The following is a 16,225-nucleotide window of genomic DNA, read 5'->3' on the forward strand; positions in this document are numbered from 1 at the left end:
CACCCCCTATGGAGACATGACCTTAATCTTCCACACAGGGAGTGTGAATTATAAATGTGGTTACCTGAATGGGTGGCTCCATTTGAAAAGCACACTCCCTGCGTGGAATAGTGTGGTCATTTCTTCCATTGGGATTTATGGATTTCAACTCTAGATCTAACTTGTGATGGAGAACAGTTCTATATTGCGCATTGCCAATTAATCTGTCTTCATGTTAAGAAAATAAGATGGCCACATGTTAGGAAAATCTGCTACTTAAAGGATTATATTGTGATAATAGCATCCTCTTTTTATGAAATTTTTCAGTAGGCCTGGATATCCACGAAAAAAGCTTTTCTTCACAATTTCAGTTGATTCCGATTTTGCGTTGTCTAGTTACGCATGATTATGTGTATTACACTGCTCCATAGGCCACTATGTTGTAATTGTTTTCTGTTAACCAGAATATAAGTATAAATTTGACAATATTTGTGTTGCATTATGTAGCCAGAAGTTTCCAGTGGTATGAAAATATCAACTTTTTTTGAGAAAAATGTATGGGGATATGAGGCTGCGGATCCCGAAATGCCCCGTTAAAACAAACATCAATACATTGAATTTACAATCACATAAAAGTTTCTTGATCAATTTCATATTTTAAAATGGTATCGTTGTCTTTTGTTAAATAAACAAAATCCAGATGAAATATGCTACGATGCAAGCTTATCTGTCTAATATCTTCATTTAGAATAAGGACTTTCTTTCATCAGACAACTTTCTGTACAAACCCCGGTTACTGAAAAAGGTTTATATTATGATGATATAATTTTTTCAAAAATTTGGTAATTTGCATTAATTTTTGTTTTTTTATTATTATTATGCAGTTTGTACAAAAAGGTCACCTTTAAAAGTGTATTTTGTTTTCATGGAAGTAACCCACAATGGCTCTAAAACATGAATGAGATAATTGATTGATGTCATAGATTATGTTCTGGCACTCGGGCTCTCAACTCGTAATGAAACTATTTCTTGAGTCCTTCATGTTATATATTTGAACGGTTACCAGAGCTGTTTATATCAAAGTTATATCAAAATTGATATTTTGAGATACTATTGTTAAATAATTATAAGAAATAAATATTTTGTATTCATGTAAATATTTCAGGTGTGTCTGATGTCGTGGAAGAAAAATTAGGTGAATTTACAGTTATGAAACTGTTTTCGGATTTGACCATTAAACCAGTGCACTGTATGGTTAGGTTGGATGCTATGGCACTTATCGGTTACGCAGACCATTTTTGTCAGTTTCCAATACCCATATTTTATCACAGCTATACGGGATATATGCAGGAGGAACTTGAATAAGAGCGAGTATTAACTGGAAACCAAATGGCTAAAAGTCGTCTGTGAACTGCCGAAGCTCGAACCCTGGACTTCAGTGATGTAAAGCGATGACAAACCGCTACGCTAAGCCGCTCCCTGTACACATTTGGGACGCCCTCTTTGTATAACATTGCTGTCTCTTCTTCGTCGACGTTAACCTAAAATTTACCTCCAACTGGGGAGAAAATGGCAGTATCATCTGCATATAAATCTACTCTACAATCAACACTCTTAAGGATGGTAGGCAAGTCATTGATATATAGGGTAAAAAGGAGGGGCCAAGAATGGAGCCCTGTGGGACCACATACTTGACAGATGCCTTACTAGACAGGTGATTATTAACCGGTCAGCGGATTGTATCAGCATTTTGCTTTCATGGCACTCATCGTTTAACTTTATCAAGGAATGATACAACTATATATCGTGAAGTTTATTTTTAGACCAAGTATTGTTAATATTTCATGAAATGCATCTGCCATTCATAAATGACAGCAGACAATTATATATCACAAAAACCACACAAGAAAGTTTAGGGTGCTCTAATAAGGTGAACATGAATAATTTGGAAAATATGTACACAATAAATAAATATCACTGTGTAACTTAATTTTACTGAAACCTATTGAATATACGCGAATTGGCCTTAAATTAAATCACCCAAGTATATAGACAAAGTAATAGGATATATTATGTATAGTTTGTTGGTAATCTTTATACCTGGGTTATACCTTGGAAGTATTATCGGCCTTTTGACCAACTTTTGAAATTGGTCAAGAATGTACAGGCATGTAATTAAACTTGTAAGTAGTAGATTCTTAAAACAAGATTGTATTTTAATAGCTACCGTAGCAATCCAGATCAAGCTTAGTGTATGTAAATGTGATGTTAAACTGGTTTATGTATAGTGACGCTTAAACTGGTTTACTTGCCCCGAGTTATGGAAGGTGGAAGTCACGGCACTGAACCAGGTTAATATGAAGAAATATTTAATCTTATTCGGTGACATGGCGTCAATGATGCAATTTAACTGTATCTTTGACGCAAAATGATAACAAAAAAATATGATCCGGACCTCATTTCTATTGACAGTTCTTAAACACAATTATCACAAACTAAAAAGAAGGAAATAAGGTTTTAAATTGTTATATTTTCAAATAACATATATGTGGTGTGTGTGTTTGTGTATGTCATCTATACTAAATCTGTTCCACAACATAATTTTTGTTGTTTTCTAACAAAAAACCAAAGCGTGTTTCACTTCAAACTTTGCAATGTTTCAAAAAACATTTTTGGAGATTCATATTCAAAATGTTCTTTTTTAAACTAAACATAATCATTATCACTGGGTATATAATCATGAAGACAATCAAAGCCATTTCTATACATATTGTGTATCATGATTCACGTCAACATGTTTTAAATGTATAGCCCTCGTTATGCGTGATGAATGTCAACAGAGTTCAAAACATGTTTTTATAACAAAATACTTGTATCAAGTTCAAAAAAATCTTTTGCCTTCGGTTTCTACTTATTTTGAAATTTTGAATGAACCGAGTTCGTTCACTATGATAAAAAATAATTGATATGATTAAAAATCATCTTGCAATTTTGCATAATTATAATCTCATATCATCATTTCTAGTAATCTTTTTGTAAATAATGTGCGATATTAACACTTGTATAATTCGTACACCATTTGTTTTTATGATAGTTAAATGATAATAATATATATCTGTTTTGATTTTATTTATATGCTTGTATCATAAGACATAGTAAATCGTCTTGTTTCTCTTGATAGTTATTTATAGATGTGCGTATTCTTAAATCCTAAGGCAGTATTTTATGAATGAACGTATTGTTTATTACTGTGATCCATGTTCTGTTTTCATTTTAACCGCTGAAAATAGATGTCGACCTCACCCAGTCGCGGCCCATAATAACTCCCCAATATTTGACTTCCCTCGTTTTTAATATTGAGTGAGTCATTAATGTAAATTCTAATCCAAAGTGCAATGCAGTACTTGTATGTTAAACTCTTAATGGCGTTTTTTTTTTTTTTCATATTTTCCCATATTTTGTTGCAAAAACCCCAATTAAATCGGGTCACTATCATGCGTCGGAGGTGTGATTTTTAACTGACATGACTGATATTATATATTACGCAAAAAATAAAAGGTTTATTAGGGCCCACATGATAAAGTCGCCACATGACCTTATAGATCATTCAGATTCATGCACAAAGGTAATTTTCATGTCAAAGGTATTCGTAACATTATGTGTTAGTCATCTTTAATGAAAGTCATGCTATAGGGTTTATACATGAAGTCAGTATGATAAAAATTACTGCCAGAGAATTGGTAAAGAACATTAAGAACCCTGTGTTTTGATGTCACAATCTGCAAGGATACTAGCACACAAGACTAGTTGTTAATGTTCATTGTTGTTTACCAATAAAGCAGGACCACTTTTATTAAACCCCATATTGTCACAATTTTTTATGTCCTAGAATTACCAGAATAGCGCGAAATTGTAAATCGAATATCTTCCGCAATATGCCAAACGCCTATACCAATTTCTCAAGTATACCTACCCAATTTTTCAATATCTTCCTGCATTATATTATTTTCAGCAATCGTATATTTAGTGATCATATGTCGAATACATTGGGTGAATATTGTGCACTGTGAGCATTATGCCCATTTTTATATTACAATCTCACATATAACATGAGTTGATGCCATGTTATTACATAATATAAGCATTGTATCAAGCATGTTCATGTTTTTAATGTTGATCGCTTTTGATTTGTTATTGAATTGAATCATTTTATCATGTGAAATAAAAAGATGAATGTCTTCAGTTGAGCCATGTAGTGTGTTTGTTTTGTCGTGTGATGCTGTCTGACAGAACTACATCATTGCAACACCGAAAAAATACTCCACCCATATCAACTCCACACCAACACCCTACCTGCATATCCCCCTCCCCGAACAGACACCCACATATCAACAAGGTAGAGTCTGTAATATGTCCTTATCATCACATATGCACAACGCACCCCGACACTCCATCCCACTCCACCAATATGAAGAGAATCATGGATATTTACACACACACCGGGGTGTACACACCCCCACACATTATGAACTAAATGTCTGCCAATAATCAATCATTGAATATTCTAGCAATATCATCACGCATCCCCCACCCGACACCCCCACACACACACCCAAGGGCGTCAATCCGAAGTTGATCGTGGGGGCACAATGTTTGTTGATGTGTCCCCCTCAGTAGTTGGGAAATTTTACAAAATGCGCCGCCAATGAAGGCATTTGGTGGACACTTTTTACACTATTATTGTGTAAATTCTAGTTATAAAAACTTTGTCGGGGGGTGGGGACATTAGCCAGTGAGCTTTATTCCGGCCCGATTTTACTGGGATATATGCGCACGCAGCGCGAGAAAATGTTCAGTTTCATACTAATTGAAGTGAAAGTTGATACACATTGGGTTCATTTCCCGCGAAGCGCGCAAAAAATTGCAATTTTACACTACACCAGGCACAAAAAGAAACTCGTCAGTGTTACGAGTCGTACTTTACTCAAGGCCAAAATCACCTGTTAGTCTGTTACCCGAACTCACACGAATGCACAACACAAATACACTGATTGATTAAGGGATCTAAAATGAGCGTTTATTGCGTTTCGACAGTATTTTTTGTAGGACATGAGAGCACCTCAGACCTATCGAATTGCATTCTGAATACGAAGCATGTCTTTCTGATATCACATAATTTTCATTTTTGAAAATCACAATATAATACAAATTTTATGACAAATTATAAAAATTTGATATTTTTCAAATTTTTGATATATAACAGTCCTCGAAGTAAATTATATAAATCTAATGATATATTCTTAAAGTGTATGTAGCAGGGAGGAAAAGCCGACGGTCAATTGAAAATTTTGACCTTTCATATTGAAGATATGGATTTTTCCCCAAAAGACCTATTTTTTTTTTTTGGTGTTTTGGGAAAAAAAATCCATATCTTCAATACGAAAGGTCAAAATTTTCAATTGATCGTCGGCTTTTCATCCCACCTACATACACTTTAAGTATAAATCATCAGATTTATAAAGTTTACTTCAAGTACTGTTAAATATCAAAAATATCAATTTTTAATGATTTGCCATAAAATGTGTATTAAATTGCGAATTTCAAAAATCAAAATTATTTGATATCAGAATGACATTCTTCGTATTCAGAATGCAATTCGATATGTCTGATGTGCTCTGATGTCCCAAAATAAATACTGTCCAAACGTTCATACCCCAGCCCTTAAGCTAACAAAATCTAAGTCTTTAATTGAAAGCAATATATATGATTGGTACAATATATGACAACAAATGCACATATAAAATAATCACACAATCATATTTTAACTATTCTGTTCTGAACCAGCAGTCTTCTTCTAGAGTTCGTGCAGTGTTCTGGACGGCTGATGTATGTATCTTTATTTACTTGTCCTGCGAAAATCAGCGAAGTCCTTTGTACACTTGCACTTACAAATATCCTTGCGTATAAAACCCTCACACAAAAATGGTGCTGCTTACTCCAAAAAATGATCTCCTTGCGCTGCTTTCTCCAAACGGTTATTTCCTTGCACTGCTTTCTCCAAACATTTATCTCCTTCTAGAGTTCGTGCAATGTTCTGGACGGCTGATGTATGTATCTTTATTTACTTGTCCTGCGAAAATCAGCGAAGTCCTTTGTACACTTGCACTTACAAATATCCTTGCGTATAAAAACCTCACACAAAAATGGTGCTGCTTACTCCAAAAAATGACCTCCTTGCGCTGCTTTCCCCAAACGGTTATTTCCTTGCACTGCTTTCTCCAAACATTTATCTCCTTCTTGAGTTCGTGCAATGTTCTTGACGGCTGATGCATGTATCTTTATTTACTTGTCCTGCGAAAATCAGCGAAGTCCTTTGTACACTTGCACTAACAAATATCCTTGCGTATAAAACCCTCACACAAAAATGGTGCTGCTTACTCCAAACAATGATCTCCTTGTGCTGCTTTCTCCAAACGCTTATTTCCTTGCGCTGCTTTCTCCAAACATTTATCTCCTTGTGCTGCTTTCTCCAAAATGGTATTTCTTTCACCAATCACTCTTTCTCCAGGGAACATGCTTTTTAACACTGCTCCACTGTATTTGACAGATGTGTTGTTTTATATTAAACCAGATTCCAGCAATTCGACAGAAGAACTTTAATCCTTTGATGAGGAGGAGCACATTCGCGTACTCATAAATCTCATTCGTTGCTGTTGTTATGACGCTATTTTCTTTTCCACAATTTGAATTTAAATATATCGCTCCGCGGCTTCGTGTCATCAATTACCCTGGCCTATTATTCTGGGTAGTTGACAATCAGCCGCTGTGGAGGGAGGACGTGAGAATATTCACTCATCTATATTATGTTGTGATCACTTTGTTGATGAGGAATTAAAGTTTATTTGTGAAGTTATATTTTGCTATACGTTTATTTCTGTTTGAGTCTTTCCCCGTCTCCCTGGAAGATCCATTGGTCATATATCTGGTTTAATTTCTATTAACCAAATAACTGGCAAGTGGATTTTCACATCAGTTCTGAGTCATATCAAATGGTGGAGAATCCGATCTTTTCCGGTACCAATCTGTGACTGGCTGTCGGCTACCCCTGCGGTGGGAAAAAACCAACCCCCAGGTAAGTTATTTTGGTATTATTATTTATAGCAATTTTGGATTGATTCATTGTATATATATTATGTGATATTTTGGTAGTTTTAAGTGAAATTCTATTGATTTCCCGCCAAATTTGATTTGTGGCGCGAAAAATTTTTTGCAGCGTGATATTCTTATATTGATACAGTGTATATTAATGGCGAAAAGTAAATGTGATTATGGCTCCTATAATAAGCCACCCCCTAGGCAAGGCCTATATAGACACAGATGCAGAGCAGCCAGAGAAGGTAATAAATAGTACTGAATATAATGATCTTCTCTGACTCAGTCATGAAATAGTGAAATTAGTGGATACAAGCACTAGTGCATTAGTGAAAGTAGTACACGAACACGTAGGACATACAAACAATCGTTTTGGCGAGGTCAATGAGAGGATATTGTCCGATGAGAGGTACATTGAATCTATTGAACAAAATGTAAATGATCGATGTCATGCACCTGTAAACAGTAATAGCTGTATTGATCAGAGTCCGTATACATGTAGAGAGGTTAATGACCGTTATATGAAATGTTACAGATGTAATACACTAGGTCATAGCTACAGACAGTGTCCTGAAAAAGAAGATGTGTATAATCGGGGTCGTAGTTGTTATCCAACTGATGACCAGGTAATACATACACAAACTGTACAGAAATTTGTTTCAAATAGTTGTAATGTAAACAGTGTGACTGAGCAAACGCGTCAAAAGGGCAATAATTCTGCATGTAATTCAGCCCAAGTTCCGCGCAATGGAAAATTTCATTCAAATTTTGCCGCGTCTGAATGCGATAGTGATAACGTTGAAACAGATTTTGATGAAGAAGTTTATATTTCTGTCACTATTGGTAACCAAAACATTGACTGTTTAATTGACACTGGTTGTACAATGAATCTAATCGATCATGAGTACTGGCATTCTTTGGAATTGTCACACCAAATTGCAGTGTCAAGACCGCGATTAACAAAAGCCCGTACCGCTAACAAATCTGTGTTGCAAATCAGTGGTTTTGTTGTTGTTCCGTTGTTTATTGAAGGTTCAAAATTTCTCGTGCCAATGTATATTGCTCGAAATCTTAGTCAGGAAATCATGTTGGGAAAGAGATTCCTAAAACAACACAAGGCCAGATTAGATTTTAACACACAGAAATTGCGGTTATTTAACAAGAGTCATTTACGTGTAATTGAAAGGCAAGAAATTCCGCCTCATTCACAATCAGTGGTGCGTGCGAGGTTATCGAATAATCTTCCAAAAGGCACAATAGGATTATGTCAGGGAGGACGGAGAGTCACTGCTTTAGGAGTATTGATTGCCAATACAGTATCAAGTGTTCAACCTATTGCTTACCAATCTAGTTGTGGTACTCAATTACTTGTGTTAAACACTAGCAATGAACCAATTGTGTTGTATCCTAGAACAAAACTTGGTACATTTACACTTGTAAATAACAGTGAAATCATTCATTTTACCGATATAGATGACTCTGTAGTAGATGAAGTACCTGTATCATCAGTCCATGTAAAGGCACAGAATTCGCCAGATCCTAAGGTACGTGAAGTTCTTTCTCAGGTCAATTTCAATGATTCTCATTTAACTGAAACCGATTCTGATATGTTATCTGATCTTATATCTGAGTACGTAGACGTTTTTCAAACCAAAGATAGTCCTAGAGGAAGATATACGAAAATTGAGTATGTCATAAGAACTGGTAATCATCCGCCAATCAAATGTCGTCCTTATAGACAACCTCCTCATGTGCAAGCTGAAATACGTAAACAAGTCAATCAAATGTTAGAAGATGGTTTAATCAGAGAATCCACCAGTAGTTGGAGTTTTCCTGTTGTAATGATTCCTAAACCTGATGGTACACTAAGATTCTGTTGTGATATGAGATTATGTAACCAAATTGTGGAAAAGAATAATTTTCCTCTACCTCACATAGATGATGCATTAGATAGCTTAGGCGCAGGAACACCAAATTATTTTTCTACATTAGATTTAGCGTCAGGTTATTACCAAATTGGACTTGAAAGCTCAAAACAAAAGAGTGCTTTCATTACACAAGATGGTTTGTATGAGTTTAATGTAATGCCAATGGGGTGTACAAATTCTCCAGCCACGTTTCAAAGAGTTATGCAAGAAGTGTTCAGAGGTTTAAATTGGAAATTTGTATTAATATATCTATCCCCACCATTGATTTGATCACTGGTGTTGAACTGGCATGTAATAAGCTTACTGATAAGACTGAAAAAGACCAAGTCAGAGCCGAGGCTGTGAAAGTCATAGGGTCTAGTCATGCACCCAAAAGTAACTTGACCCTGGTGAAAGAAAAGCCATGAAAGATCTCCGTACTGATGAGAGTGTTACTATATTACCCAGTGACAAAGGTCGGTGTACAGTTGTCCTTAATACCACAGACTATAAGCAAAAAGTTGATGATCTGTTGAGCGATGCTAACACTTATACCCTTCTCAAGCGAGACCCCACTAGGAAGTACAAAGAACAATTAAGAGGGATCTTGAAAAGACTTTGTGATAGTGATCGTATTACGAAGGCTCAATACTACCTTCTCATGCCCTCGTCTGATACTGTGCCTCGCTTTTATGGCTTACCGAAGGTACACAAACCATTGTGCCCTCTGCGCCCCATCGTCTCGTCAATTGGGTCGGTCACTTACCAAGTGGCAAAATTTGTTGCGGACATTATTGCACCACTAGTAGGCCAATCCCACATCACATTAAGAACTCTGCGGATTTCGCTGAAAGAGTGGGGAACCTCACACTACATGAAGGTGAAATCATGGTGTCGTACGATGTTACCGGACTGTTTACTAACACTCCAGTTCCGGATGCCCTCCGCGTTATCAGGAGGAGATTGGAGGAAGACGTCACCCTCCCTGATCGCACTACACTGTCTGTTGATGATGTTATGGAACTTCTTACGTTTTGCGCCACCTCCACATACATGATGGGATTGGGCAAAATCTACCAACAAAGAGAAGGTTTCGCGATGGGATCTCCGGTCTCGCTGCTCGCATCCAACATTTTCATGGAATGGTTTGAGGTCCGCGCACTAGATACTGCTCCCCACGTACCATCCTTCTGGGCCCGTTACGTCGATGATACTTTCGTTGTAATTCGCGAGGAATATATCGACGAATTCACCACCCACATCAACAATATTTCGCCCACCATCAAGTTCACTATGGAACGGGAGGAAAACCATCAGCTTCCTATGCTCGACACCCTTATTCACAGAAAGGACACTGGCTCTACTAAAATTACCATCTACCGCAAGCCCACACACACCGACCAGTATCTGCTCATGGATTCGCACCACCCACTTCAACATAAGTTGGGGGTCATCAGAACATTGGTTCATAGAGCAGAGTCATTAGTCACAGAAGAAGAGGATAAAGTCCTGGAGTTGGAAAAGATCCAGAAAGCGCTAGGTGTGTGTGGCTACAAACGGTCACATTTCGCAGTTGCAAATACACACAATCCTCCTAACCGTCAACCTTCAACAACTGCTGTTTCCAAGGGTTCCATCACCCTTCCCTATGTTAGGGGAGCGTCTGAAGGACTTCGCCGCATTCTGTGCAAACGCGGTATACAAGTGCATTTTAAGCCAAGAAATACTCTTCGGCAATTCCTAGTATCACCAAAGGACAAAATCAACAAGACTGAAAAGTGCCATACTGTGTACAATATCCAGTGCCAGAATTGCAATGCTGCTTATATCGGCGAGACCAAGCGCCCCCTAGGCATCAGAGTTTCGGAGCATAGGCGGGAGCCCTCCCCTGTAGCGGAACACGCCAAGAAAACCGGTCACTCTATTCCTACAACGGATGCTAAAATCCTGGATACAGACCCTTCATGGGTGGGCAGAGGAGTCCGGGAAGCGGCTCACATCAGACAGAGCAGGAGTAGCTTGAACAGGGACGGCGGCCGGTACTACCTACCAGCAGTTTACACCTCGCTATTGAGACGTCCTGCACCGTCTGACGGTGCTGAGTCTCAATAGCACACCCAACAGCGCCCCCACGTGTTTATTGGGGCTGAAGAAAGTCTAGCGAATTGCAGACAGAAAGCTACCAAAAGGTGAGCTAATTTAGCTGTTTGAGAATAAAGATCTGTTCAATATATAATATATCTTGATGATGTAATAGTGTTTTCCAATTCTTTTAATGAACATGTAGATCATTTGAGACAAGTATTTCAGAGGTTGAGAGAAGCCAATTTGAAGCTCAAGCCTAAAAAGTGTACTTTTGCTCAAGAACAGGTACGTTATTTAGGACACATTGTAAGTAAAGATGGGATAGCTACTGATCCAGAGAAACCAAAGTAGTCCAAGAGTATCCAGTTCCAACGAAGGTATCGGAAGTAAGATCATTTCTAGGTTTTGTAGGCTATTATAGGAAGTACATTAGAGATTACAGTAAAATAGCCGCACCTTTAACATATCTCACTCGTAAAGATGTTCAATTTATTTGGTCAAAAGAGTGTGCAGAAGCGTTTGAAATCCTAAAAAGCAAAAGCTAGTAGAACCTCCAATTCTTGCCTACCCTCGTTTTGATGGTACTCAATTTATGTTGCAAACAGACGCCAGTATAAAAGGTCTTGGTTTCATTTTAGCACAGATACAAGATGGTGAAGAGAAGGTAATTTGTTATGGAGGTAGAGCTTTGCATGATTCCGAAAAGACGTATACAACTACTGAACTTGAAGCTTTGGCTGTGGTTGAAGGGATTAAGAAATATTCCCCATACCTTCAACATACTGTAAAGTTCATAATTCAGACTGATCACTGTGCATTGAAATGGTTGTTTGGTCAAAAGCGTACAACAGGTCGCCTCGCAAGATGGGTACTGAAGTTACAATCATATACTTATGAAGTAGTCCATAAAAGAGGATGTAAGAATGGTAATGCAGATGCACTAAGTAGAATAACAACTCAAGTGTCAGAATCTTGTAATTCATGTAACTTATATCATATTGACTCCCCTACTTCCTCAGCAACAGATTCAAACTGGACAGAATGTGGCTTGGAGAATGTGGCTTGGAGACAATGACTGATGTCATCAATGACTCTCCTGCGTTAGAGACAAAGCCAGATCCAGAAGTGAATCCTGTTCGAAATCTGAGATTTCAGAGAAATAGAGGACTGGATGGAGACAAAAAGTCTGTAGATATTCAAAAAGTTCCTTCTTTACCAACTGATGTTAATGTGGACCATTTCAAAGATGCTCAATTAGCTGATCCTTTTGCTGGTCCCATGATAAGATTTTTGGATGAAGACATATTTGCCTGATAATCAAAGACAAGCACGTGATATTTATTATCACAAGCACGTGATATTTTATTGCAGTCAGATCAATACTATGTCCATGAAGGTATTTTGTATCATATATGGCACACACCCGCCAAACGTCACATGCCAGAAAAAAATACTGTGCAATTTTATGTACCTGTAACCATGATTGATATCATACTTAACAACTGTAATGATAATGTTTTAGCAGCTCATTTTGGTTTTCAGAGAACATATCACAAAATCCGCCAAAGATATTTCTGGAAACGTATGTTTAGAGATGTTGACAATTGGGTAAGATCGTGTATATCTTGTGCTCAGAGAAAAACACATAGACACAAAGTTAGAGCTCCCATGATGACCATGAAGGTCCCCAGTGCATTTGAACGTGTAAGTGTGGATATCTTGGGTCCTCTACCTATTACAACCAATGGCAATCGGTATGTATTGTATTTTACAGATCACTGTACCAGATGGCCTATCTTAGTTCCAATTAAGACTATTGATGCAGCCACAGTAGCTAGAGCATTCTTTGATCATATTATATGTCAACATGGTTGTCCGCAATATTTGCTTAGTGATCGAGGTACAAATTTCCTCAGTAAACTGGTGCTTGAAGTGTGTAGAATTATACATCAAAGTTGAATACAAGTAGTTATCATCCACAGTGTAATGCTATCCAGGAACGTTTTAACTCTGTTATTTTAGATACCTTGTCACACTATGCTAATGAGTATCAGACAAACTGGGATGAGTATATTCCAGCCATTCAATTTGCATATAGGTCTACTCTACACCAGCAGACAATTCTGTAGGATTTAGCCCTTTCTTTTTATTATATGGCAGGGAAGCAAGACTACCCCTGGATGTGACATTGATGGCTAAGAGTGAATACCCAGAGAAGACAATGAGAGAACATATCCATCAATTGGTATCTCAATTAGAAGTGTTCCGTGCAATATCTAAGCAACATCTTGAACTTAATCAAGCTAGCATGAAAGACCGTTATGATGAACATGCAAGTGATGTACAGTTTCAGGTGGGTGGTACAATTTGGTTATATATTCCAGCCACTCAACCAGGCTTGTCCAAGAAGCTCATGAAATTTTGGTCAAGACCATACTTACTCGTAGAGCAAACGGGGCCCGTGAATTTCCGTGTTCGAAATCTGACAAACAATAAGTTGATGTCAGCCCCAGTGCATGTTAATCGAATGAAGTTTGCCTATGATCGGTATGCCAGACCAGAAAATCATGTCATGCCCAAAGATTTTGTGCAAAGGGATCCTCTAGAAGGTGTTGTAGATGCCGATTGTCCAGATGATTCGTTTGCCCCACTTATGGCATCCCAGGAATTGGATAAGCGCACATCTTTTATACCGGGTTTACCTTTGACTCCTGTTACCACAAGTAGTGAGTATGAAGTAGAGAAGATTTTACGTGGTAGGTACAGGGACAACAAGCTTCATTATCTTATCAAGTGGCGTGATTTCCCAAGTTCCAGAAATACTTGGGAGCCTGCTGACAATTTAAACCCAGCTGCTTTGGAATTTTTGAAAAGTAATCCTGTGAAGATATCTGGCAAAAGCAGATGAATGTGTTGCAATGAAATTTTGTAATACTAATGTTGTGCATAGAGCAGATTGTAATTTCAATTATGAATTTTTGAATTGAATATTGCGTGTTTATGGAATTTTGGCTGTATTAATTTTTCAAAATTTGTGAAGAATTTAAGAAAGGCAGCGTATGTTATGTTATGATGTTATACTGTATAAATCATGTTATATTGTATATGGTATACGGTATTCTTATATTTGAATTAAGGAATAGTATGTATGTGTTATACTTATACTGTGTATTTTGCTTGAGTTTATATTTCAGAGAATTCGAGTCGTGCTGAATGGATTATGGAGTTCTTCGGTCATTTTCGTGGTCAATCATCTGAACAATAGGTGCATTTGGATTTGAACTTGACACAGAAGAATTTTGTTCCAGTTGGTATGCAATATGTGTGATTCTGAAATTATTGTGAATTTTCGTCAGTACAATATTTGTGTGATTCCAGAATAAGATTTGATTCAGAAATAAAGAAATATTATACGGGTTATTAACTGTGACCTGATACATGACATCATTTCATGCAAAATATGTTGCAACTTTAAAACCTTTTCCTAGGAACTTTGCATACGATTTTAATGTAAGCCCGTTATATTCTGAATCAAATGTTATCAAGGCCAAGGTATTGGTCTTCAGCGCTGAATGTCAAAGTGCAATTTCGTCGTGTGGAATTGTTTCGTCGTGTTCGTCAAGTACTGTATCTACGGGAGGAACTGCGTCTTATTTCACAATGTTGGTGCATGGAAAACTGCACTTATGTGAAGAAATCAATTCTTCTGTTATTTATATTGACATCCGTCATTAGTTATCGTCTAATTGCAAAAAGCAATTCTTGTTACGTCATGTTTAAAATTTTATGGAAAACATGATCTGAATCACACCGACAAATTGAGTGTCGAGTTCATCACGCAAGTGTCAAGTTCAACGTCAAGATCAACGTCAAGTACAGTGCAGCGAATGGGTTCAAGTCGACAGCGGTGGATCTACTGGCCAGGGATTCAGCGATTCAAGATTATGAACTCTAGGGTTAATTCTAAGGTGTAGAGTAAGATCTTCGCACTTTCTGAAACACATGGAACTTGACATTGTAAATGCCCAGTTTGGGGATTGTGCAAGGTCTTGGTCGATGTCTTTTAGAATTGTGTTAGTTTGTCATCCCCTTTCCCCCTTTTCCTTGTCTGATGTACGAGCTAAAGAGTTTAAAAGATGTTGTTTTTAAAAATAATTTTCTCCCCATCCAATCGTGTTTTGGAGTTAAATGTTTCAGATTAAAAGATGCAGTTAATTATTAATCATGCAGGTACTTGATGAATGTTATGTCTGATGTTAAAGTTTATGTTAAAAAGATATAATTATTTAAATTGCTATTTTAAAAAGTTATATTATTAAATTAGAATTGTCAGGCGCCAATTCAAGAAAGGCAGGGCGTGTGTTATGGCGCTATTTTCTTTTCCACAATTTGAATTTAAATATATCGCTCCGCGGCTTCGTGTCATCAATTACCCTGGCCTATTATTCTGGGTAGTTGACAGTCAGCCGCTGTGGAGGGAGGACGTGAGAATATTCACTCATCTATATTATGTTGTGATCACTTTGTTGATGAGGAATTAAAGTTTATTTGTGAAGTTATATTTTGCTATACGTTTATATCTGTGTGAGTCTTTCCCCGTCTCACTGGAAGATCCATTGGCCATGTATCTGGTTTAATTTCTATTAACCAAATAACTGGCGAGTGGATTTTCACATCAGTTCTGAGTCATATCACTGTATTAAAATAGCTCAGTTATTGGCTATGTAAACTGTAAAGTAGGTAATGGGGATACCCATCCTGCACAAGAACAAATAATCACAATGGGGAACGATTGCTCGCTACGAGAGGAAACAATATATATTAAATAAGAAAGAATGAACTGTTTACCAACCCAAAGTGTAACAATTAAACATGACAACAAATAAATACAAATCCCAACCGGCACACAACCCAACTTGAAAAAAGCAAGGGAATGTGCCGGCATGGGAATCGAACCCACGACCTTCCGATCTCTAGACGGACGCCTTATCCATTAGGCTACCAGCTCCCACTGATAAACGGTGGTTAAAACTGGGTCTAATGTAAAGCAATCGAGGTATACAATACACACAAACAAATATTACGCAAGCACACTAGTGAAG

General features: G+C 37.3%; 1 protein-coding gene across 1 annotated transcript; it reads left to right on the plus strand.

Moving 5' to 3' along the window:
• Nucleotides 1–9,926: 9,926 nt before the first annotated feature.
• On the plus strand, nucleotides 9,927–11,150 carry LOC140160246 (uncharacterized). The gene has a single exon (XM_072183522.1). The coding sequence runs from the start codon at nucleotides 9,927–9,929 to the stop codon at nucleotides 11,148–11,150; it is 1,224 nt and encodes a 407-aa protein (XP_072039623.1).
• The last annotated feature ends 5,075 nt before the right edge of the window (nucleotides 11,151–16,225 follow it).

Source organism: Amphiura filiformis, chromosome 9 (assembly GCF_039555335.1).
Source record: "Amphiura filiformis chromosome 9, Afil_fr2py, whole genome shotgun sequence".
NCBI classification, from domain to species: Eukaryota; Metazoa; Echinodermata; class Ophiuroidea; order Amphilepidida; family Amphiuridae; genus Amphiura; species Amphiura filiformis.